At 37.2% G+C, this 26,148-nt stretch overlaps 1 protein-coding gene across 2 annotated transcripts in view; it reads left to right on the forward strand.

Moving 5' to 3' along the window:
- Positions 1 to 26,148, forward strand: part of ubr2 (ubiquitin protein ligase E3 component n-recognin 2) — a 41,881-nt gene that overhangs the window by 14,283 nt on the left and 1,450 nt on the right. Inside the window, exons 11-45 of one of the 2 annotated variants that reach the window (XM_058795544.1) lie at positions 36 to 134; positions 1,263 to 1,426; positions 1,547 to 1,646; positions 1,735 to 1,863; positions 1,952 to 2,135; positions 2,296 to 2,357; positions 2,438 to 2,548; positions 2,665 to 2,730; positions 3,537 to 3,659; positions 3,773 to 3,836; positions 4,954 to 5,078; positions 5,546 to 5,598; positions 5,679 to 5,781; positions 5,875 to 5,923; positions 11,632 to 11,786; positions 12,122 to 12,218; positions 12,296 to 12,405; positions 12,898 to 12,978; positions 13,068 to 13,249; positions 13,321 to 13,526; positions 13,612 to 13,705; positions 14,767 to 14,925; positions 17,547 to 17,714; positions 17,814 to 17,962; positions 18,872 to 18,927; positions 19,083 to 19,179; positions 19,296 to 19,363; positions 19,547 to 19,682; positions 19,771 to 19,867; positions 20,746 to 20,876; positions 20,960 to 21,068; positions 21,164 to 21,220; positions 21,302 to 21,379; positions 21,502 to 21,672; positions 26,031 to 26,132. In XM_058795544.1, coding sequence (XP_058651527.1) covers positions 36 to 134; positions 1,263 to 1,426; positions 1,547 to 1,646; positions 1,735 to 1,863; positions 1,952 to 2,135; positions 2,296 to 2,357; positions 2,438 to 2,548; positions 2,665 to 2,730; positions 3,537 to 3,659; positions 3,773 to 3,836; positions 4,954 to 5,078; positions 5,546 to 5,598; positions 5,679 to 5,781; positions 5,875 to 5,923; positions 11,632 to 11,786; positions 12,122 to 12,218; positions 12,296 to 12,405; positions 12,898 to 12,978; positions 13,068 to 13,249; positions 13,321 to 13,526; positions 13,612 to 13,705; positions 14,767 to 14,925; positions 17,547 to 17,714; positions 17,814 to 17,962; positions 18,872 to 18,927; positions 19,083 to 19,179; positions 19,296 to 19,363; positions 19,547 to 19,682; positions 19,771 to 19,867; positions 20,746 to 20,876; positions 20,960 to 21,068; positions 21,164 to 21,220; positions 21,302 to 21,379; positions 21,502 to 21,672; positions 26,031 to 26,132 — 3,935 coding nt within the window. The remainder of the gene's footprint in view (positions 1 to 35; positions 135 to 1,262; positions 1,427 to 1,546; positions 1,647 to 1,734; positions 1,864 to 1,951; positions 2,136 to 2,295; positions 2,358 to 2,437; positions 2,549 to 2,664; positions 2,731 to 3,536; positions 3,660 to 3,772; positions 3,837 to 4,953; positions 5,079 to 5,545; positions 5,599 to 5,678; positions 5,782 to 5,874; positions 5,924 to 11,631; positions 11,787 to 12,121; positions 12,219 to 12,295; positions 12,406 to 12,897; positions 12,979 to 13,067; positions 13,250 to 13,320; positions 13,527 to 13,611; positions 13,706 to 14,766; positions 14,926 to 17,546; positions 17,715 to 17,813; positions 17,963 to 18,871; positions 18,928 to 19,082; positions 19,180 to 19,295; positions 19,364 to 19,546; positions 19,683 to 19,770; positions 19,868 to 20,745; positions 20,877 to 20,959; positions 21,069 to 21,163; positions 21,221 to 21,301; positions 21,380 to 21,501; positions 21,673 to 26,030; positions 26,133 to 26,148) is intronic. The other variant, XM_058795545.1, reaches the window with a different exon arrangement.

Genomic DNA, 26,148 nt, shown 5'->3' on the forward strand with positions numbered 1-26,148 from the left:
CTCCTCTCCTCTGCCTCCTTCACCACTGCCTGCAGAACTATGAGCGCTTGCAGAGCGACTATGTGAAGGACGACCATGACAGGGAGTTCTCCGTCACTGATCTTTCTGTGCAAATGTTCACCGTGCCTTCTCTGGTAAGTATGTGCAGGGAAATTTAAGCCGTGAGGAAGATGCGTGTCATTTCGGGTTCACTTTCTCTTCCTTTTCCATTTTTCCTGTTTCTTTTTACAATTGTTCATTCCTCTTTCCTTTGCACTGAAATCATTATTAATATTTTTATTAAAACTGAAATTTAAGTTTTCAGTTAGCCAAATACAAAAATAGTATGTCAATTAATAATCAGATTTATTTAGTAATCAACACTCAAATAAAAACTGAGTTGTATGCAAATATAAAGTTGCACATAACTTGCAAGTCAAATTTGTAATGATATAATTATGTAATGCTATAATTATGTTGTAGTTGAAATCCAAATATTTAAATTTACTGTAATAACTTGTTTTCATGACAAATGTACTCAAACGTACAACAAACAAGACCTCACTAACAGGTAAAGAATATATTGAATTTGTAATATAGTGCATATATTTAGCAAAATACTCCCCTAGAATAGTTTTTTTTGTAGCTGATGAATGAGATATGGACATTGAATGGCTTTTTTGAAGTAAATGTAAAGTTACTTGACATTAGTTTAGAAGTTCTTTTATTTGACTTTTTTATTTAAGTTATCTTAGAATTTGATAGGTTTTAGACTTTCATATCAAAAGTAAAAAATAAAGTTTGTTGAGATTATTGGGTGGTATGCATGCATCAAATAATGTATTAGAGTAGTTTTGTTCACACATCAAACCAAAATTGTAGATCAATTAATATCAAGATATCAGAATTGGCAGGTTTCTGTTGTAGCTTGACACAGTCAAAATGCATCATTGGAGAAGTACTTAAAACATCAATAAATTATTTAGTATCGCCAAAACCAAAAATTGATTTCTGGCCGAATATTTTCGGTTGCTTCACTACTACTCTTGTTTTCATCCTCTTCGCTCTTCCACTTCCCTCCCCCTCTTTAATTTTTCTCTGCACTTCCATATCTGCTTTCTCATCTCTTTCCTGCTTCCTTTCCCTTGCCTTTGTTTTTGTGTTCTCTTCTGTCTCATCTTCTCCTATCAATAAATGTGAATTTCACATATAGAAAAACAGCTTACCTTCCAAACCTCCAGCGGTCTGTCAGATGTGGCAGTGGTGTATGTGATATTTTCCAGGCGCGGATGTTGATAACAGAAGAGAACCTGATGACCACCATCATCCGCACCTTCATGGACCACCTCAGACATCGAGACCTGCAGGGCCGCTTTCAGTTTGAACGCTACACCGCACAACAGGCCTTCAAATTCCGCCGAGTCCAGAGCCTTATAGGAGACCTCAAGTAAGATCCTGAGCATGTCCGCCCATTTCCACAGGAAGGACTTCATATACTGTTATCTTTTTGTGTCTAAAATTCCCATTTCTCGAGATGCGTGTCATGATGGATTTCTCTTGGATGCAGGTATGTCCTGATAAGCCGTCCAACAGAGTGGACCGACCAGCTCAGGGACAAGTATCTGGAAGGTTTTGATGCTTTCTTGGAGTTGCTAAAATGCATGCAGGTGACTACCAATCTGAGTTTAAGATTGTGCGTCAGTGATATTTGAAATTTGGCACTAAAACAGCTGTGTGTGTGTGTCCTCTTTGCAGGGAATGGACCCAGTAGTGCGCCAGGTGGGGCAGCACATAGAGATGGAGCCAGAATGGGAGGCAGCGTTCACCTTACAGATGAAGCTCACACATATCATCTCTATGATGCAGGAATGGTGTGCCAGTGATGTAAGTGCATGTTAGGCACAGAGTCACTTTAGTACCCATAATGCACAATGGGGCCTTGATTTAAGTCTATTATTTGTCACATGTACAGGAGCGAGTGCTGATCGAAGCCTATAAGAAGTGCCTGAGTGCGCTGACTCACTGCCACAGTGGTTTCACAGATGGGGAGCAGCCCATAACCCTCAGCATGTGCGGCCACTCCGTCGACACCATCCGCTACTGCGTCTCTCAGGAGAAAGTCAGCATACACCTGCCTGTGTCCCGGCTTTTAGCAGGTCAGTTGAAAGGCCGTATACATTCTACACAGATCTTTTGATTTAGCATTGTGTGTATATGGTCAATGGAATATAAGAGTTCACTTTTGAAATTGCAGTGGTTGATGGAGGTAATCACACCACATATTAACTGAGCTGCGACTCTCTCTCTTCCTGTTAGGTTTACATGCTCTGCTGAGCAAAATTGAGGTTGCCTATCGATTCCCTGAGCAGCTTCCCCTGGTAGGTTTGGGGGTTTTGGTTCATGAGAATTGTTGCAAAAGAGTCTTGGTGATTTCTGAGGCCTCGTTTGTCTTTCACAGAGTGAACTGAGTCCACCCATGTTGATCGAGCATCCGCTTCGCTGCCTTGTACTCTGTGCCCAGGTGCATGCTGGGATGTGGAGAAGAAATGGCTTCTCTTTGGTCAATCAGGTAAGAAGCTTATAAATGTGTTTTATTTTTATAGTCAAGACATTTAGCAGTGTCATTGCTAGTGTTAATGCCTTTTCATAAAATATATTGTGCTTTTTCTTGGATTGTTTTTGCAGATCTATTATTATCACAATGTGAAGTGTAGAGTGGAGATGTTCGATAAAGACCTCAGCATGCTTCAGGTCAGTAGCGTGAAGAGATTTCATTCCAAAATTATTAACCAAAAAGTATTTAATTCCAAAATGAAAACAAAAATATTTATTTATAATTGTACGTACATGAAATCTATTTTAGTAAAAAAAAAAAGAAAAGAAAGAAAGTGGATTGCATTCATTTTAGTTAATGGAAATATTTGTGCTTCAATGTAATGTGCTAAAGTTATATATTTTTAAAAAGGTCCTAAAGTTGTAATTCATTTATCACAATTTTCTGTACCAATATTCTCATTACTGTTATGTGGAAAATAGTCCACAGTGATGGAAAACCTGATTAATTCTTTTTTTTTTTTTCTTCTGCCTTAAGCTATAGAAATGTCTGTAGTCAATATGCATTTTTCCTAGTTAATATGGCAGTCAAATACAAAAGGAGCCTTCAGGACAAATTCAATTCTGTGTTATATTTGAAAAGAAATTGCAATATTTATCAGAATTGAATTGCTTTATACAATTTTTAAAATAAGAATGTTAATGCTTATATACACAATGATAATTTGACTGATAGATCTCTCCAAAATATGTCATTAGTTAACTGTGGAGGTGTCATTGAAATTCATTGGTTAAAGTGCTGAAACACTGATGTTATTAAAATTGTAGAGAATCAAGAATCTATGGAGAATATCAGACATCTGGATGCATTGCAGTAATGACAGTTTGGCAGGAAAATGTGCTTATTTATCTTGAAAGCAAAGTACAAGAAACCTTTTAGCACAATTTGATTAATTTTCTCTATGCTAAGTATAAGTTCTTATTCATGCTGTTTTTGGATCTAGGCTGGAGCTTCCATGATGGATCCAAACCACTTCCTGATGATCACGTTGAGTCGTTTTGAGCTCTATCATATATTCAGCTCAGCAGACTGCAGAAAGAGATACAGCAGAGAGAATGCTAACAAGGTCTGCTTGCCTCCAAACCACTTTTTGTCCCCATTTCTTTTCTCTTTACTTGATTTCTCTCTGCTTGCACTCATTTCTATTTCCAGTGACGTGTTTCTCTCTCTGTCTCTCAGGATGTGGTTCAGCAGAATAACACACTAATTGAGGAGATGCTGCATCTGGTCATTATGATCGTGGGTGAGTGAATATTTCTCAACACACGTCCTTTTAAATGTTTTTATACGGGTGTATTAAGCTTATTTGACACCATAGAAAGTTTAAAGGGGTCATATGATGCTTTTTTTAAAGATCATTATTTAGTGTATTTGGTGTAACAGAATATGTTCACATGCTTTAATGTTCAAAAAACACATTATTTTTCAAATACTGTACATTATTGTAGGTCCTCTATGCCCCGCCTCTCTCAGACTAGTCATTTTCTACGAAGCCCCTCCTTCCAACAAACGCAGTCTGCTCTGAACGGCCAACTGGCACAGTGCATTGTGATTGGCCGAACACCACAAACACAAGTCGGAAATGTAACACCCCTTTCCATAATCGCGAGCTTTAGCTTTCAAAATGAATGTAAAGACAGTTAATAATGTCCTTTGTTCCCCTCTCGGGCTTGAACTGATGGTAAAACTGAGTCGCGTGACAGAGACCGTGATGATGCTCGTGTGTATTTGCAGAACACAAGCCGCGGTTGTGTGACCGTGTCTCCCTCTCTCACACACGCAAGCACACACACACACACACGCAAAACTCAAACAAGCATTTGAACTGTCAATAGCAAATACTTAAACTAATAACAAAACATACTTACAGTCACTGATTCAGAAGCACCAGATTGTCATAGCAAAGTCAGAATTACCTCCTCTCCTAGGTTCACGAAACGGTCGTCCTTAAAATGCGTTGTGATAACATCTGGGTTGTGCTGTTCTGTTGTAAGTAATCTTAATGATTCCTAATGCATCTACTTCCGGAAGGCCAAATAAAGTGCTTTTTCTTTCGCATAGAAACACACAGCGTCTCCCTGACACTGCTGCATCAACACTACTGCGGTTACTGAAACCACGTCGTCTTTCTTTGCGTGAACATTTGGGCAGCATTACGCAAATATTTCCATATGACGTAGACATGTGGGGGCGTGTTTGTGTTTGTGTCTGTTTTAGGAAGGCGTGGTCGAGTCTTAACTTTTATAAAGAATATCTCTTTGTATCTCAGCTTGTAACACTCCAAAGAGAAAGCAAAACTTGAAATCGCATCATATGACCCCTTTAAAAAATGTCTTGCATGCTTTGTTTCTTCCCTGCAGGGGAGCGATACACAGCAGGTGTTGGTCAGGTGGAGTGCTCTGATGAGATAAGGCGAGAGATCGTTCACCAGCTATGCATTCGACCCATGGCCCACAGCGAGCTGGTCAAAGCCCTGCCTGAGAATGTAAGTCAACCCTCACAGCTTCACCTTTGCCCAAGATCATAAATAAATATGTTGGCTTTGAAATCTGACCCAAAAAAAACACATTATGCAAATATAGGAGAGATAAGCAAGTTGCTAGATGCAGTCATTTTAAAAATGTGAACAGTATTAACCTTCTTATTCCAGTAATTGTATAAAGCAGTTCATTTCTGCCATTAGGGAACCATCATTAAATTCTGTACAATTCCCATCCCTAATCATGGTCTGTATTAAACGGAGAATAGCTTTATAAACGATCTCTGTGCTGATATAACGACTTACAAATACGCATGATAGTCAGAAGATTAAATTTAATAAGGATTGATCTTGTAGTAAAGTTCCTGTTGATCTGAAGCAGAACAGATGAGCAGCACAGTTTTTATTTTATTTTTGACTGCCACCTAGTGGTAGTTTGTGCTAATGAATTTTACACACCTTTCTGCACACAGGAGAATAAGGAAACCGGCATGGAGAGGGTCATCGACAGTGTGGCTTTGTTTAAGTGAGTGTCCTTAATAAAAGAGTGTTGTCCAAAGAGTTGAATTTGTCTGTGTGTAAACCTGTGTGAATGGTGTTGTACAGGAAGCCCGGTGTGACTGGTAGAGGACTTTATAAACTCAGGCCAGAGTGTGCCAAGATGTTCAACCTTTACTTCCACCATTACTCCAGAGCTGACCAGTCTAAGGTAACACTGCATTGTTGAAATTGAAACTCACAAAGAACAACTGTTAAAAATGGTTAAAAACCTTATTTATTTATTTATTTATTTGTCCTTCAGGCTGAAGAGGCCCAGAGAAAAATAAAGAGGCAAAATGGGGAAGATTCAGGTACTAAATTAACACACACACACACACACATCCATTAGGTGAGGGCAAACAATTTAAACGTTTCACTCAGAAAAGCACATTGTGTAATTTAAAGTGGCTTGTTTCATTTTTTAAAAATTGTTTTAAAATGTTTTTTATATCTATAGTTTCACTTTTTATTCGCAAATTTTGAGAATATGGTGATATGAATTGGGAAGCAAAGAAAACATTCATAGCATTATGTTGGGCTGCAAAATTTGGGGAAAAAATAGAATGATAGAATGATATCTATGACTCTCTCTCTAAAAAAAAAAAGTGATTTTAATTTAAAAAGAAATCCTGGTTTGCTTTGCTTGTTTTTAAGGCTGCACAGTTTAATAATAATAATAATAATAATAATAATAATTAGTTTTAAATAATTTAATGATTTATTAATAATCAGGGTTCTTGCGGGTCCTTAAGTCTTAAAAGGTCTTAAATTTACTTTATCAAATTTAAGGTCATAAAAAGTCTTATATTGTCTTAATTATGATTTCAAGAGGTCTTAAATTTGGGTACAGACCAGAATCACCATACAGCTTAATGTGACGATTAAACCTCAAAAGGCTATAAATAAAATATGAGCACTGCATGTTTCAAAGTTCGGTGCTGCACTGCTTTGTGTTCTGCTGTTACCGGGGAAACCGTTCGAAAGCGCCTCCTGCTGGCAGAGAATGAATCTGCATGTTCCAGAGGTGGGGGCAAGTCACACATGTTCAAGTCTCAAGCAAGTCTCAAGTCACAGTACAAACAAATCAAGCAAGTCAAGTCAAGTCAGTGGCTCACCTCAAGCATGTCAAGTCGAGTCCTGATAAGGGTCAAGTCACAGTATCAAACAGAAACAAATATATTTTTGCCACACGACCTTATTCATTTTTCCTCAGAAATTAACTTTTTTAATTACACATTTTAAATAATAATGTTTTAAATATAACATTTTGAAAATAGGCAAAATACTACTTTGTATACTGATAAGTCTGTAATTGAGAAAATATTGATAAAAATACAAGATAAAAATATGTATCTCATATTTGTTATATTGAGTTTGACCATCCTAGGAGACGATTTTGCACTAAATATCTCCAGTGAAGCCTGGGATTCAGTCTCGGAGCACGCTAAAGAATTTCAGTGTGTAACAAAACATGCTATTCAATTTAAAATAATATGTTGACTACAAATCACCCCTTATATCAGAAATAAAATGGACCTAAATTTTTCATTGGATATAGACACCCAAACATTGTTCTTGAAAACTATTGTCATCATGGCTCAAAACAAGAAACCCATTACTGTTAATGTTTATGTATCTTCCCCTGTAACTTATCGATTTCTTTGATTTTATCTTAATAAGAACTAAATTGACAGCTGTGCATTTAAGGTCTGCCTAAGCTTTTTGTTTTGTTTTGTTTTTGTTTTCTGTTTGTTCTGTTGGGGGAAAAAAATAATAAAAAAAATTGAATATAGAAATATGAAAAGTGGTGGCAAATCACTGCTTTATCACAGAAGCGTTCATTGAACTGATTCATTCAAAATTGATTTGTTCATGAACAAGCAAGAATGGGGCACTGAATACTCAACGAATCCAGGGATTTGAACGAATCGTTTGAGTATTCAGTGTGTTGCTTAGAGACGCGCGTAACTCTAGCTGTGGGCTCAACGAAACTGTTGGCAGCCGCGCTGAAAATATTACTATATCGTTATAAATATAAAAACTCATACTAAGGCCATTTTGACAACATGTCTTGGATTTTGGGTTCAAGAGAAATATCACTAATCGAAAACACTGTGGTTTCCGGGGGACAATTCCATATATTGATTTACAAAGAGGGATACTCGACACTAAAGCACTGTTTTAAGAGGCGAAACGCCAGCGAAATTAAAGTTTGACGTCGTTAATTACAAACACAAGATTAATAATTTATAATCACTTTAATTTAATGACAGACCTAAGCTGAATTTAAGACCAATGCTGTTTTCAACTAACGAACAAGCTTGCATACATTTCCTTTATGAAGTGGTGACGTCCTGGCTTTGCAAATGCATACAGTTTGGAAGAGTGTTAATCCAAACATCGCGAGCTTCTCTTGCTCCCTGTATTTGGCGCGCTGTGTTCCTGTGCTCGTGCAGTGTCATGAACTGCGCAGACTCGGATCACTTCTGCCGCTGGTTCAGCGGCTTGCGTTTTGTTTACCAAATTATGTCGCACTCGCAATGATTTATAATAATAATTAGTTGTTATAAAGTCAAGTCCTGCCGAGTCATGAAGGTCAAGTCAAGTCAAGTCATTTTCTTTATTTAGTCAAGCAAGTCACAAGTCCTTAAATTTGCGACTCGAGTCAAGTCATGTGACTCGAGTCCCCCACCTCTGGCATGTTCAATAGGGCTGTTGTGAGTAGCCGGAGGCTGTAGTTTCAGAACTGGATTTCTAGGACCCTATAGTTTTTTTTGTTTGTTTTTTAATTATTTTATTTATTTATTTTTTGCATGTATGTATTGTGTCAGGTCTTCCAGCCAGTTCTATCAATTTTACATAGATTTACAATTAATCCAGAACGTGGCAGCAATATTAATTTTTAATGAGCCAAAAAGAATGTAAGAGAGAATGAAGAACGTCACACCTCTCTCTATTCTAATTCTATTCTTTAAAAAAAAAAAAAAAACTAACACTAGCTTTTCTAATCTTTTTGTATTCTGTTTTCTTTTTATTTATTATACAATTAACAAAAGCAAAAAAGGCCTCTAACACTAGCTTGCTCTATTCTTTTTCTATTCTATGCTTTCGTTTTATTTATTATATAATTAAAAAAAAATCTCTTGCTACGTGTACTGCTTTAGGCTAAATGAGACTTGTTATAGCACTTGTATATCATTGCTCTCTTGTTGATTTTGATTGCTTCCATTGTCCTAATTTATAAGTCACTTTGGATAAAAGCATCTGCTAAATGACTGAATATTAGTGGCTCATACTATTTTATAGCACTTGGTATTCAATTCTGTATATTATTATTTTTAAGGAATTATGTAGTTATTTAATTGTATACACTTAATTATTGTCCTAACCAACTCCTAACTCTAAACATACCCGTTGGTAACCCTCTTGAAATATTTAACTTTATTTAACTTTTAAATTTATTTCAATATTCAATATATTCTGGTTTAAAATTCAGTCTTCTTGGAAAGAAGACTTGTGTCTGTGCGAGACTTCAGTTAATTAGCTGCAGCGCTTCACGTCTGATGTGCTGTTTGTTTGCATCTCTTTTTTTTGATGTTTGAATCAGGTCTCCTCTGTTGGAATAGATGGTGCTGTCCCAAAAAATAGGGTCCTATGCAGTCCTAGAACTGCAGCCTCCAGTATTGCAGGAACATTGGGTTGTTTTTGTTCAGACCCATGTTTTTACCCTGCAAACACGCAGAGCTGTAAATGTGAACTGGTGGAGCGATAAGGAGATAATTCATTATAAAAATGTGTTATTTAATTAATATGTCACCCTGGACCACAAAACCAGTCTTAAGTGTCAATTTTTCAAAATCTGAAAAAAATTTATCTGAAAGCTGAATAAATGAGCTTTCCATTGATGTATGGTTTGTTAGGATCGGACAACATTTGGCCGAGATACAACTATTTGAAAATCTGGAATCTGAGGGTGCAAAAAAATCTAAATATTGAGAAAATCGCCTTTAAAGTTGTCCATATGAAGTTCTTAGCAGTGCATATTACTAATCAAAAATTTACTTTTGATATATTTACAGTAGGGAATTTACAAAATATCTTCATGGAACATGATCTTTACTTAATATCCTGATGATTTTTGACATAAAAGAAAAATCAATCATTTTGACCCATACAATGTATTGTTGGCTATTGCTACAAATATACCCCAGCGACTTAAGACTGGTTTTGTGGTCCAGGGTCACATATAATAATTTATTGATAATTGTTTAAATTAATATAATTAATACTTTTGACTCATCCACTTTCTTAAAAAATGGTTTAAAGGCTGAAACGTGAAGTGTATAATTTTATAAAACTTTTTGTTTCGTGGAAACTTCTATCTGAACTGTAAATCATGCTTTTTACATTCATTTTACAGTTTACCATAGACATTGCCCTACCCTGCTCATATGGTATTAATTTTATTTGTGCAGGTCTTAAAGTCTTAAATTTGAGCTTAAAAATCCTGCAGCAACCCTGATAATTATATTGTTGGTGGTGTTGTTACTTCTAGTATAACCAAATAAATTACTAAATACAAAAGTATATATTTCTAATTAGTGCTGGGCGGTATACCGGTTCATACCGAACACCGGTGTTTATTTTTCTTATTAATTTTTTAAATACCGCAATAGCGGTGTTACTTAAATAACGTTCGGAACGCGACACTGTTTGAGAGGGGTCTATTTTCACTATTGCATTGTGGCGAGGACACAGCTGTATGTGTTACTAAGCGTGAACGTTCTGAAGCTGTAGAACGTGATGACACAGAAGAACTCATTCACAATATCCACCGCCCACTGCCATCAGCTCCCGCATCTCACACCCACACGAGCGCGATTTTAGCACTATATTTAGCAACTTTCAGACCCTTTTAGTGTTTTTTCCCATAGAATATACAAACTGACAAACCTAGCGACACTTTTGGATAAACCTTAGCTATGGTTCAGTTGGAAGAGGTCACAAGTGCTGCCCCGCGAGCGCGAGATCTGACTCCTGGCACACTGTCGCCTCTCTCTGCGTCTGTTCTGTGCAGCGAGCGGCAGAGAAGCACTGCATTCAGTTGGCCGTACCGCAACAGACTCGTCAGTAAAGGAGTACAAAACAGCGTTTCCAAGCACTTGCCGCTAACTGACTGTTTGGGATTATAAATGTGAGCATAGTTCGTCTGTTAATATTATGCACTTTTTTTTGTTTATTTTTTAGTTTGTTACTCAGACGCAGGCAGTGTGCTGCATAGCCACTCTTTAGTGTAACGTTAGATGCATGTTGATTTTATCAGGCGATGTCACGATTATAAATGAGTGACTCATGTATTAACGAGTTGTTTAGTCACTATTTAGTGTGGAATTTTTCTGCAATATTCGCCCATCATGACAGTAAAATAGGGCATTCTAAGTCAATCTACTGCAGTTTTTCCTCTCTCAATCAGTAGAAAATGTGGTTAACACCCAGTTATGCATGAAAAAAAAATTAATACCGTCATATACCATGAAACCGGTATAATTTTGAAAAATACCGTGATATAAATTTTTGGTCATACTGCCCAGCACTATTTCTAATATTTATATTGTAACATTTCACAGTGAAATAAAATGAAATATTCAAGAAAAATTATATAATTTTATTTTACATTACAACTGTATCAAACTTTTGTTTTGACGGAAGACCGCAGGGGGCCTTTAAAGTTACTCTTTTGCTGATAAGTGCTTCTCCTTACAAGTACGGGAAGATGGTTGGTGCATGTTGCATTCCCGCATGTTATAAGCATTATAATGCAGGTTAGACCTCCATTTACTGCAAACTGAGAGGCTACAAACACCAGTGGACAATGAGCTGCTCACACATGTATTTAATTAAATTGCAGTCTTTACTAATTGATAACGTGTTTTGGTTTATTCTGATTAATTGTGCGGCCCTGCTGTAATGTGATGACAGTGCCAATGCTAAAACTGATTTTCATGTGTGTTTGATTTAGTTTTGCCTCCACCTGTTCTGCCTCGGTTCTGTCCGCTGTTTGCCAGCCTGGTGAACATACTGCAGTGTGACGTGCTGCTGGGGATTCTGGGAGCTGTGCTGCAGTGGGCAATGGAGCCCAGCGGGGGACACTGGTCTGAGTCCATGCTTCAGAGGGTACGTCTGTGCATGAGGGACAGCGAGAACCTCCACAAACTGGACCTCTAATCTCTCTCTCATATAAGAACATAATAGGTTTTTGATAATTAGCATTAACACTTGCCCAATGTATGCTTTTCGAGTACTCGAGTACTGTTCACTTGGAAAGTGTTTAAATCTCTGGATTATTCAAAGTAGGCATTATTTTGTGGCAATTTAATATTTAAATGAATTTCCAGCAAAAGTAACATTATCATGAACGCTATCTTGACATAAATTTGCATTTACCATGATGTTAGACATTGTTGTTGCTACGCACCCAAGTTAGAGCTCAGTATGAACATGTCCTGCAGGTGCTGCATCTCATAGGCATGGGCCTGGTGGAAGAACAGCAGCATCTCATCGGAAGCGCAGAAGATAATGATACCAACTTCACTCTCAAAATCTCCAGTATGTCTTTCTTCTGTCTCACACATACACACACACACACCTCTCTGAGTCGAGCTGATTGAATCTCTTCATTGTAGAACCAGGTGAGGCTCCTGCTAACACTCCCAGTATCTTGGCTCTATTGGAAACCCTGCAGAACGCTCCTCATCTGGAGGTGCACAAGGACATGATCCGCTGGATCCTCAAGGTAAAGCTGAACCAAATCTCATTACAAAGCCACCTGTCACTAGAACGAACGTGTAAATGTCTCAGCTATCCAAAAGGGGGAAGCAAAAAATAAATAAAAAATCGTTTTGTTTTATTAGTTTATTTTATTGGTTAATTTATTAATTTCCTTTTAATTATTTATTTATTGGATTTTTATGTTTATTTGAACCTGTTTGGTATTTTAAAATTCATTTTTTTTTTTTTTTATTAGATTTTTTTTTTTTTTTTTTTTAGTAGTTTTTTGTTTTGGTATTTAAATTTGTATTAGTTACATTAATATAAAATAATATATAAATATTTATTTATGTGTAATGTTATTTTTGTTCATTTATTTTAGTGTTTTTTATTTTAGCTTTTTTGTTTGTTTCTTTTATTGTTTTTATTTTAATTGAATTTCTTGCTATATTATTCTCTATTTTAAATCTAAACATGAAAAAGGTGTTCATATTTCATATTACTCATGTATCTGCAGACTGTGGCCAACATCAAAACCACGCGAGAGTGCACGGCCAGTGCGCCCCCTAGTGACAGCTCAGGGCACAGTCAAGAGGAGGTGAGCATAGGAAGCGTAACACGCTTGCATCATGATCCGTTAAAGTTGCATTGTTGTCTGACTGGATGTATGTGTATGTGCATGTGCAGACGGTGCGGGATAAAGATAAGGCGGAGCGGAAGAGGAAAGCAGAGATGGCACGGCTCCGGAGGGAGAAGATCATGGCTCAGATGTCAGAGATGCAAAGACACTTCATCAACGAGAACAAAGAGTTGTTCCAGCAGAGCCTGGATGAGCTCGACCCCTCCACCTCCACCACTCTGGAGCACAGGTACACACGCATCCTTCCGGAAAATGCCATGGATCAAACATGAGTTTCCTCTAATTCCTCTCTCTTTATAGCCCCAGTTCGTGTGATACTACACTGGTCTGTGTGGGTCCACGGCGGTGGCGTGCAGGCGGCAGCGAGAGGAGGCAGGTGGTGACATGTATCCTGTGTCAGGAGGAGCAGGAAATCAGGACTGACGGCAAAGCCATGGTGCTTGCTGCTTTTGTCCAGCGCTCCACAGTCATGTCCAAAAACCGCAAGAGACCTCCACACAACCCAGGCATGTCTTTATATGTGTGTCTATGGGTCATCGTAACATTTAAGTGCACGTTTACTTTAATGAACGTGTTGTGTTTGTGTTGCAGATAAGTATGACCCTCTCTTCATGCACCCCGACCTGTCGTTCGGCACACACACAGGCAGCTGCGGACACATCATGCACTCGCACTGCTGGCAGAGGTAAGAATCATCATGAAAAATGAGAAACACATGCTTCCATATGCCGAAAAATCTGCTCTTCCTATCCAGATGAGGAAAAGAATTGTACTGTAATTGCCTGCTTTTCAGCAGCCTTGGTTTCAGAATTATTTTTCTCATTTATTATTAAATTGTTTCCACCTGTTGTAAGATTTAGACCATCTAGTGCTTAAAAGAACTATGACAAAGATTTAACCCGTTAAGAGCATTATCTCTTGAAAAGTGCTGTAACATTTTAGAGTGTTTAGCGGTTGCATAAAGTGGTACTATAAAACATGTAGTAAACTCTTAAAACCCCTCGGTTAATACTTATCTAATCATATAGATTCATTAGTTCTAACTTTACAAGCACATTAGTTTACAAAGGCCTGTCTAAATCACATCCCAGAGGTCCCACCTCTGTTATTTTGAGGTTATTCTCTAGGTGTGGCATACCATATCAGAAGTGTAAAATAAAGTATTGTAATATATAAGTCATTTCATTGTAAACTGTTTAGAATATTTAATTTGGGAATGCAACATGCATCAGCAGTGCCCACCATTTCACTAGTTTTAGATATTTTGATCAACAACATTACGAGATGAAAATTTACCCTATTTATTTTCCATTTTGAAAATAAATGTTTGAAAATGAATCACAATATAAAAACACTTTTATTTTACAGTGCAATTACAAAACTGATACATGTTAAAGTACTTTATTTATTTTATAGTCATATTGAATTAATCATAAAAAAATTTAAAAATAAAATAAATATATACATAATTCGTTTTTGGTTCTTGTAAAGAGTACGACCAAGGGTGAATACCCAGATTTTTCAAGTTTTTTTCCAAATTGTTCAAACCCTTAAAGGATGGTTAGCACAAAAAGTCTTCAAAGTCATTTTTTCCTGCTTATAAAGGTTTTTTTTTTGTTTGTTTGTTTTTAATTTTTTTGGACAAATGCACACCCCTGCAAAATGACCACAGTGTCAGGTTTGTCATGTATTATTGATTTTAGCATTCCTTTGTTTGGTAACGCTATCTAATGTCTCCCCCTGCAGGTATTTTGAAGCAGTGCAGGCTAAAGAGCAGCGCAGGCAGCAGAGGCTACGTGTGCACACCAGTTACGACGTGGAGAACGGAGAGTTCTTGTGTCCACTCTGTGAATGTCTGAGTAACACAGTCATTCCTCTGCTGCCTCTTACAAAGACCAGCTGCAGGTACTGCAACAAACACACACTTGACTTTGACCTTCAACTGCTACTTTTTTTCTTTTTTTTTTTAAATTTTGATTTGCAATGACGACACATTTTTGTAGGCAAACCCAGAATTGAGCATCACCATGATTCCCTTGACAAAACCCAATAGGATTTTTCTATTGGCTTTTGGATTATTGCAGAAAATAAAATCTGTGACCAACAAAAGTTTGATTCTTACACATTAAACCGGAAGTTCTGAAATGCTAACTCTTTTTCGTGTTTTAGCCTATAAAAATGTCATGCCTGCAGCACTCTATTGGTATAATACATGTTGTTACCAAACTGTAATATATGAAGCTCTCACAGTGTAAGTAAAAGATAATTAGTGTGACCTCTCAGATTAACACTCCACATACAGGAGAATGAGTAAATTGGATTAGTAGAGTGGATTGGCTGATTGTGGACAGCGTTATGGCGCTTTTCCACTGCGTGGTACGGCTCGGCTCGGCTCAGTTCGGCTCGGTTTGCGTTTCCACTGCAGTTTAGTACCGCTTTAGAGTGGGTGGGATTATTCATGTGTCATAGTTATAGTTGCGCCGCCTCTACTGCCATGACTCCTGGAAAACGTTTTCATTCCGCTCCGCTCCATCAAGCTCTCGCTGGATCCGCTCCTCGGCTATCAACGAGAGGACAGTCTGTACTTTCTCAACAGATAACAAAACACCCCTTTTTTGGTTGTTAAAAGAAAGTTGCGCTTATTCAAAACAGTTGCGTTCGATCCTTCACTGGCTGTGCTGATTTAAATCTAGCGGGTATGTTGTGTCTCATGCCGCAAGTTCAATGACGCAGGCAGTGACGATTTTCTCCGGCCAATCAGTGATCAGAGTTTACACGTCACGTTTTCGTAACGGTATGGTTCGCTTGGAACCTCGGGCGAGGTGGTACTAAAAAAAGTACTAGGTACTGTTCCCAGTGGAAAACCCCCCAAAAGTGAGCCGTACTGAACCGTACCTTGCTGTACCATGCAGTGGAAAAGCGCCATTAGTGTAATACCCTCATCTGTAATAAATCGGGTATCCCCTTTGATCCTTTTGTGTGATAAGGAGACTGAAAGCCCCACTCATATGAGCTCAGCACTGCTATTAATGCACACCGCCACAGGCTAAGCACCCAGTGCACTTTATACGACAGTGTAGATGATAAAAGATGTTATGGATGTTTTTCAAAACCTCTGTGCACAACCCTAATTTGTCATTGCACTGTAAGTCATTTGGATAAAAGCATCTGCTAAATGACTGTTTAGTAAATCCATAATAATTAGTCATCAGTAAGTTAGGCATGCTCAAATCTGCAGCATGTTTGTGGCACATCTGCTTTAAAGTGCAGTCATTGGGCCTCATTCATGAAACACGAGCAGAACGAATTTTTGTAAATCGTTCGTAAAGCTGTTCTGACGTAAATTTTCGGATTCATGAAAATGTTCGTATATTAGTTGGTAACTTCTTAGTTGGAAATGTACTCCTGCTCCTTACCACGTGTAAATGGTGCATAAAACGTTCTGTGTTCTTTTTGGCAATCTGATGACACTGAATTTTGATGCATTGCCATTATAATATTTCACAAGTTCTTTTGCGTTGGGTAGAACGCAGCGCTCGTCACTGTCACTTTTTAGCCAGCCGTCCAATCAATGGAGGAGGGGCGGGACAAATACCACATTTACCAATCATCTTACTTGTACAACAACTGAACAACAATAGAGAAGTTAATATTGCTGGTTACTGCATTTTATTTTCAGTAATATTCTTCAAAATGAGATGCTAGTAATACGATACTGCCGTGGATGTTCCACATAATAGCAACCAATTCGACAGCTGGAAAAAAACTTTTTTTTAATTTTTATTTTTTTTACAGTCTATGGGAAAAACGCTGTGCCACCAAAGCGTTTAAGCGCCACCAGCTGGCCGTTTTCAGAAGAGCAACTGTCATGTTTCAGGTGGCTAAAAACGCTTTAGTGGACACACGTTATTGAATATTTTAATAGTTATTGTTAGCCATATGGCCTATTAGTCTTTTTTGCATTTATGCAATATACTGGAGCCAAACTTGAGAAAGTAGACCAGAATATTCCACTGCGTTCCTGGACACGAAATTTGCGTAGCTGTAGTCATAGGCGGGTATTATGCTAAATGTGAATGAGCGTGCACGAGCGCCCTATTTGCGAATGATTGGAATTCATTAACATACACATGTTTAACTATCAAATCGGACGTTTACGAAGCGTTTGTGAATCCAGAGGAGAGTTTTCGGGACGGTCCGTTTTACGTGCAAATTACTCGGATTTTACTCTTATATTTACGCATGTTTCATGAATGAGGCCCATTGTGAGGATTTCCCCACAGATTTTGCAACGGGTTCAAGTTGAATTCAGGTCGCCACTTGAATTCGTTACGTTGATCAGCAGAAAGCTGCTTTGTATGGAAGTGACTTTTGTTGAGATGTGCAAACATTCATTTTACAGCTTCATTTATGACAATGGACCTTTTTGGCCAATGTGACTGCGCATCTGTTGCATGATTTTTGTCCTTTTCAATTAAAATATGGGGCATTGGATGGATTTGATCGAGTGTTTGTGTTTGTTGCAGCTCTGAACAGCCTGATCTGAACCAGTGGTTGAACATCACATCTCTGCAGATGAAAGCCCTGCTCTCTGCTCACAGGAAGGCCAAGGCTGCTGATGCTGATGGTGTTGATATGGATGGTGTTAATGACTGTCCTCCACCTGATGGCTTCAAACTGGACTACACTCCAAAGTAAAACTACATAGAAAACTAGCAGTTATTTATAGTTCCACTACACAAAAGCATCCTTGTTAAAAATCATCTTTAATGAAACACTTTTCTTTCTGTCAGGAATCTGTACTCAAGCACCATAAAGGAGATGTTGACCACGTTTGGGACAGCTACATATAAAGTGGGTCTTAAAGTGCACCCAAATGAGCAGGACCCCCGCGTGCCAATCATGTGCTGGGGCAGCTGTGCCTACACCATTCAGTCCATAGGTCAGTCCAAGAAAGTGTTGAACTAAAATGCATAATACTGGTCAGTAAATCAGTGCCAAAACATTTGAAACCATTTCCTCTGATAATGTAAAGAATTAGAATTCCAACTATCATGGGAAAACCTGGAATTATCAGGGAGCTTTTAAAATTGTGATTCTTACCTTCATAATATATGCAGGTCTATTTTGATCTGGATACATATATTTGAAAAAAATATATCGTTTTTAATACAGGAACCAAACTTTGCAAGTGTGATAACTTAAAAGGGTAGCTTAATGCATTATGCAGATTTTTTAAAAACGTATATAAGTTAGATTTATCTAAAAAATATATTTAGCCTCTTTCTCATGTCTCACATACTGTTGCGACTGAATTGTTTATAAACATGAATATGCATGCATATTGATGAACCATTGTAGCTTAAAAATTCATCAGCTTTTTCATCTAAAAGTGAAAATTTATACAACTAAAAAATAAATAAATCAAAAGTAGTATTTGTTTTGACAAAGGAATATTTCATAATTTCAAAGGAATATAATTAGGTCCAGTGATTTCAGTCCTAAAAGTAGTAACTTTCAAATGTTATGTTCTTATGTACATATTTCATGTAATGATATCCAAATATGGATAAATATTGAAAAATATTTTTCTTGCTTTACAGCAGTGATTTTTTTTTCTTCTTCTGTAATTCATGCAAAATTTGAAATTTCAGAATTGTGTAATTAGTCAAATGTAGTAATGACATGGTAATAACTTGGTAACATTAAAAACTTCTGCCCATTCACTCATTAAAGAGTTATTGTTCAGTTTTAGTTAAAAATATTAAGTTAAACTTATATTCCATTGAGTCCAAATGGACCCAGGGGTGTGCAAAAAAATGAATGCATTTCAATATTTCAATTCAAACAGAGAGATTGCTGGTGGATGAAGAGAAGCCTTTGTTTGGAAGTTTACCATGCAGACAGGTAATCAAACACATTATGCACGCTTTTGAATATTTATTTGAATTTCTAATGGAAATCAATGAATAGCTGGTCATTTTCAAGTGGCCTCTTAATTCTTTAAATCTTTACTTTTGAGTTTGATTTGTTTGATAACCCAAATGTTTTTGTGCATGCAGGATGACTGTTTGAGTTCTCTGACTCGGTTTGGCTCGGCCTGCTGGACCGTCTCCTCTCATGCCACTGTACAGAATCACTTTATTAGGCTCTTAGCAGGTAACAATAAGTGCTACAGTCTCTTACCACAAGTTGTTGTTCAGGCATGAAGCAATTATTATGAGAAATGAATGACAACTCCCACCTCATTCATATAAACATCTGTATTGATTCAGCACTTATTCCTGATCCTCGGGTGGAGAATACACCATGTATTCTGGACATAGACATGTTTCACTTGCTGGTAGGTAAAAGTTTAATAACTCAGTTTAAGTTGACAAATTGGCAGCATTTCTTCAACCTATCTTGTTCACAACTCTAAACAATAAAAGTTTTTCACAGCAAAAACTGCACGTGTAAAAGTGCCTACTCGGACTCAGCCCGTTGTTTGGGAATGACCTCTGACCTCAGTTAATGTGTGTGACAGGTGAGCTTGGTGCTGTCCCATCCAGCAGTTTTCTGTCTGGATTCCTCAGGGCTGAGCGCAGACACTGCACAACTGCACTTTCTGCATCTTGTCACAGTTGCTCACATAGTCCAGATCCTCCTAACCTCCGTACCAGGTGAGAACCTCATCCTTCCCCTTCACAAAGCAGCTACATAACCATAGAGACTTCATAAATGATTTTGATGACTCCTGTGCGCCATCAGAGGAGGTGCAGATGGAGCAGGAAAGTGGAGGAGCAGAGAGGGAAGAGGAGGAGAAAGTGTGTATGCTCTACAACACACTCAGGACGCATCTGGGAAGGTGAAAGCACACACACATCTGCAAGCCACGCGACTGATTTTATCGTGTATATAGTTATATAATTTCATGACAAAATCAAATGAAGCGAATGCTAAATGAATCCCATTTTACAAACATCGAGATGTTTTGCATTGTTAGCAATGTTCTCGCTGAGAACTGAGATACTTTTGTCCAATGAAATGCCATTTTTGTTTATTAATATGTTGAAGGGATGCGCTTACTGTCCATATCACAAATAATTTTGTGTAAAATGGTCTCTGGTGAACATGATGCGAAACCAGTCTAATCCTATAACTCAAATTTCTCAGTTTGTATCACTGTTCTGGGTCATAGCCGCCAAGACCTTAAAATTTACAAAAAATATATATTTGAAATAAATGCTGTTATTTTGAACTTTCTATTAATACTAGAATCCTTAAAGTATTTCTGTTTCCACAAAAATATTAAGTGGAACATCTGTTTTCGACATTGATAAAGAGCAGCATATTAGAATGATTTCTGAAGGATCATGTGACACTCAAGTCTGGAGCAATGATGCTGAAGAGTTCAGCTTTGCATCACAGGATTAAAGTACATTTTAAAATATAATAAAATAGAAAAGTTATTTCAAAATTACATAATGTTTTACACATTTTTTTTGCAAATGTTTTTAAACCTTTGTTTTCAAATAAATGTAACCTCTTTGAGCATAAGAGACTTCTTTCAAAATCTGCCAAATCTGTATGATGATGATAATATGTGCTGTCTACTATATAAATATTGTCACTGTCAGAGAGCTTTGATTTCAAAATGAAGAATGAAGTTTGGTTTTTATGGGAACTGTTTCACTTCTTGTAGTTTTGTTTGAACCTAATCTGAAAGCTGTGTGTGTGTTTTAGCGGTCTGCATGAGGTGAACTCAGGCTGGCATCTGTGGCGCTGTGTGAAAGCTGGAATCCTGCCTTATCTGAGGGCAGCCGCTCTGTTCTTCCACTATCTCAACGGAGCTCCAGCACCACCCGAGTTACATAGTAAATGACTCAAACATTACACGCGTTTTACTGGCTCACTCTCCCTTTTGCTGTATCATTTCTAATGCTGACTGTGTGTTCAGCTCTAGATGTGGGTGAATGGGAGGCTCTGTGTGGATACCTGTGTCTGCCCTCCAACCTGCTCCAGCTCTTCTACAACAACCGGGAGCTCATGGAACCTCTGCTGCACGGGTAACCGTCACTATCTAGCAAAGCATCTCTGAAAACGGTGACATAATGTTCAGATGTTAGTTGAATTAATTGTGGTGTGGTACGGTGCTCTGCAGGTGGTGCTCTCATCCAAGTGTGCTGCAGGGTCTTCAGAGCAGCGTGGCTCTCATCAGGTCTGTCCTGCTCCTCAACACTCAAACGTTCACTGCAGCCGATGCTCAAGTGTTCACCATTCTTCCATTTTCCTATTTTAGGTTTCCTAGAGAGTCCAATCATCTCATTGAGCTGCCGGGTGACTACAGCGCCCTGATTAACCAGGCCTCCAGCTTCACGTGAGTCATCTCTGTCTTATAAAATCAAATGCGACTAATAGCTAAGACCTGCCGGGTCTCTACTGAGTCATACAGTCCTAGTTCTGTGAATCAAATGATCTATTGATCCTGGTGGCATCTAGGTGTCCTAAATCTGGAGGGGATAAGTCTCGTGCTCCTACTCTGTGTCTTGTGTGTGGTGCTATGCTGTGCTCTCAGAGCTACTGCTGTCAGACCGAGCTGGAAGGAGAGGATGTGGGCGCATGCACCGCACACACTTTCGCCTGCGGAGCCGGAGTCGGCATCTTCCTCAGGTTTGTGCATGTTGATTAAAATAATAATTTATATAACAGGCAAATTATGTAAGGGATAAGGTACAGTTTTCATTGAGTTACCCTTTTGTGTCTGGGTCCTGATGTTTATTTTATGATAAAAAAAATACATTTATCCCAAATTGCACGGCTACTGTGCAAATGAACGACAGCAGAATGGAGTTATTAGAGATAAACGATGTCTACGAAGCAGAATTTAATGTTAAACATTCAGTAGTAACGCCTGTATAGCTGATGTTGCACAAGCTGATAAGCAAAGCACACTGAGTGGATTGAGTGCGCGGCGGCTCAGATGCGTGAGCTGGAAGGTTTGTAATTCGGTCGGATATGTCAAAAACAAGTAAAACAATGCACAAGTTACTTAACGGGAGGGAGAGAGAGACTTCTGTTGTGTGATCTTTATTGATGTTCGCTCACTTAGCACGCATCATTTGGATTAAAACTAAATCGTAAATAGAAGACAATTTATAGGGGCATTCACTATAAACATAATTTATTTTCAACCTTAAGCATACACGACTTGTGAAACTAGCAGCCTGTGTGAAATGCGCTAGGGGGTACTGTGCTTGTCCCTCATTCTGCACCAGTACAAATACATGCACGCGTTGCGCGTTTTGCTTGCTTCATGAGTGTTTCTGCATTATATGAGTGGCTTTGGAATCTAAATCGCAGCATGTTTCAAATGAAAAAAAAAACACGACTTCTATTTCTGAAAATATCACAGTTAGGAGATTTATAACAAGTGGTTTCCTGCATTATTACAGCAAAACGCGTGATTAGAGTACTAAGCCACTGCAATGGAGCAGCTCTAATGCTAGTAAATTAAAGATGATGTACCATAGAAAAAAAACAGTGAAAGTAATAAAAACTTGTAAAATACATTTTAATGTGCATAATTAAGTGTGAAAATAATGAAGTATATGCAGTCAAACCAAAATTTATTCAGAGAACAAATATCATTTTTGATATTTTTTACTAGTGGGACACTATAGTTCATTGACATAAGTGAGGATAGCAAAATAAAGTAAATTGTGACATATAGCCTACCAAAAAAATCTTCATACCAATAAAATTGATACAAATTTGGAACCAAAAATAATTCAGACAGAGTTTGGGGGGGAAAATTAAGTTCAGGTTTGCATGAACCTGGTTGACAGCATGCCCAGGAGACTACAGGCTGTCATTAAGCAGGCATGTGAACGGCTAGAGACAAAAAAGAAGGAACATCTAACCACGCCTCCAGCACTTATTATTAAAAATGTATATTTTAGCACATTAAAGGATATATCTTTTATTGCAATAATACATACGATTGTCCTGTAAAAAATAAAAAGCAGCATTTAATAATCATGATAACAATATAATATATTATAATAAAGTACTATAATATAGTTATGTATATAGAATTGTTATTATCATTAAAGTACCTGCCAAAAGTTTGGAAACATTAAATTATTCATGATTTTGAAATAAATATCTTCTGCTCATCAAGGCTGAATTTATTTGATCAATGTTGTCTTGTATATCAATATTGTATAGCAAATTATAAAAAAAAGTTTTCAATTTTAATATATTATAAAATGTTATTCCTGTAATGCAAAGCGGAATTTTCTTCATTACTCCAGTTTTCAGTGTCACATGATCTTTTAGAAATCATTACAATTTATTTGACTCTCAAGAAACATTTCTGATTATTATCAATGTCGAAAACAATTTTGCTGCTTCATAGTTTGTGTGGAAATGGTGATGCACTTTATTTTTCAGGATTTTTTGATAAATATAAAGTTTAATGAAAAGCATTTATTTGCATTTATTAAATTTATGCCATGGTCTGTCTGAATACTCGATTCTGATCGGCTGGCAGGTGTTGATTAAATTCGTTTAACTGCACAGGTAGTTCCAGGTCAGTTTAATCATGTTCTATATTAATGCGCTTCCTGTAAACATTGTCTTCACTCACTTTTTATCACTTACATGCATGATTAATAAAATGATTAATTTCTCTCTCTGTTTTAAATCTTATACAAATGTTTGAGTGGGTATCATTGTTTCCACAAAAAAAAAAAATAAGCAGCAAAACTGTTTTTAGCATTGATGATAATCATAAATGTTTCTTGAGCAGCAAATCAGCATATTATAATGATTTCCGAAGGATTGTGAGACAATGAAACTAATTCTTTGTAAACAACAACAGATTTATAAACATTTCTAATGACACATGTTGCTTTCCCAAATGCAGATTGAATCATTTGAACGCTTTGGACTGTCCAGCAGATGGTGCCGCGAGCTCATGCAGTGCTCTTAGGACCAGTCTGTCCATGATGGTTTAGAAAACAATCTTGTAGCAGTTTATTTAGGCCATTTGCGCGATTTTCAAATTTTATGCAGTAACCAACCCTCGGATCTACGTGAATCACATGGGTCATCCCTCAGAGGTCAGAAAATACGGAAATCCGTATTTATACGGAAAAAAAACACACCCAGATTAAGGCTAAGGGTGGCCCGACAAAGTATTGATAGTTGTGTAAATATTGTCATACTAACAGCTGTCTGAATCATTTTTGGTTGATTGTAATCCATCACACACCTTTCTATGAAAGTTATCTGACATTATCTAGCTGAATTTGTTCTGACACAGTTTAACTCTTAGTTGTTGTCATATTTTATTACCATAAACTATAGCGAATAAACTCTGGTAATGTGAGAAATGTTGAAGGTGTCTGAATAAATTTTGGTTTGACTGTCTATTTGATAAATGAGGTTAACCAATTAACAATACATACTCTTTTGGTTTCTGTAGCCAATCTTTTAAAAATGTACAAATGTAATGAAAATATCGGTATCGGTACTCTGTATCGGCAAGTACCAAAATAAAAGTATCAGTATCGGGCGAGTACTGGAAAAAGTGATATCGGTGCATCCCTAGAATTCTGTATTCCATAAGTCAACATTTGAAGTCTTAATGTGAACATTTTGTTAATGCATGTTATTCAAAAACTGAATCTTCGGTCCAAATAGAATCTCTTCACTCACTCACTCAAAGTAGTACGATAGGTTGTGAACATCAAAAGTACAGTAGGTTGCGAACATTTTCATATTAGGTGCTTCCAAAATGATGTCTTAGTAAGTACTACATTTGACACGGAACAAATTTTGCAATTGTTTAAAGTATAGTAGTAGTAGGTCATCTTTTCACCTACTGTTTTATAAATACCATGAATTTGAACATACTAATTTCACATACTGTTTTTTGTTGAATATATATATATATATATATATAGTAGGTGTGTGAATAGTCATTAGTTTCACGATTCGATCCGATTACGATTATCATGTCAATGATTCTATTGACTGAAATAACAGCGAGTGGAAGCTAGGGGTGTGCGATATTGACACAACAATATCTCGATATTTCCTGGAATTTTATCGATAAAGGTAATTAAACGATATTTTGCCGAGTATGTTATTCTGCTAGTATCTTAAACTGACTCCGAAGGTTTTTTATATTCTTCATATTCTGTGTGGTGGTCAGTTCACACAGATAGAAATCAAGTTTAAATAGATTTTTACTTTTATAAAGCTGTTTTTTCTAATAGTGTGCACTATCTTTTGAGTCACATTTTTACATTTAATTAGTGCATATTGCTTTAGCTGCTGTATGTGTATCTCATGTCTAACTAGTATGTAGCACCGTGGTCCTGCGAGACACGACATTTCGTTCCACTATATGTCCACACATGTAGCAGAATGACAATAAAGCTCAACTTGACTTGACTTGACTTGAATTAGTGTAAGACATTTGGGCTGTTACCAAGCAATTGAAATCAGTATCAACAAAATTCATATTTGCAATACGGAGGAAACACAGAAGCTGCTTCTGAAGTGGCATTTGTTAGTCCATGTTAGCTCACGTCCATTGAATAACATTAATAGATACAACCTTTGATTTTAATAATGTATTAGTCAATGTTGTAATCAGCATTAACTACAGGTAGTAAATGCTTTAAAAGTACTTTTCGTTGTACGTTTTAACTAATGTTAACAAATCAAACCTTTTTGTAAAGTGTTACCAAATTTACTAGCAATTTTTAATCAAAAATTGTTTCAATGTAAATCCTACACCAGTTCTTTTCAAAGCAGGCTTTATTTATTGAACATTGGTCATATTGCTTTAGCTGCTGTTTCATAAATGCATTACAGTTACAGTGGTGTTACCATTGATTGTTTTAGACAGTCACTTTGTCACGCCCTTCAACCGCGGTCATATCAATGTATCTCAACCTTGTGGATTTTTGCGTTGTTGTTATCAGAAGGGTTTCATTTGTATATGTTTTTGTCAGGGTGCGGGAAAGTCAGGTTCTGTTCCTGGCTGGCAAAACTAAGGGCTGTTTTTATGCTCCCCCATACCTGGACGACTATGGGGAAACAGATCAAGGGCTAAGGTACACCTCTGTCTCC

This window comes from Onychostoma macrolepis, chromosome 13, assembly GCF_012432095.1.
Source record: "Onychostoma macrolepis isolate SWU-2019 chromosome 13, ASM1243209v1, whole genome shotgun sequence".
In the NCBI taxonomy this organism is placed as follows: Eukaryota; Metazoa; Chordata; class Actinopteri; order Cypriniformes; family Cyprinidae; genus Onychostoma; species Onychostoma macrolepis.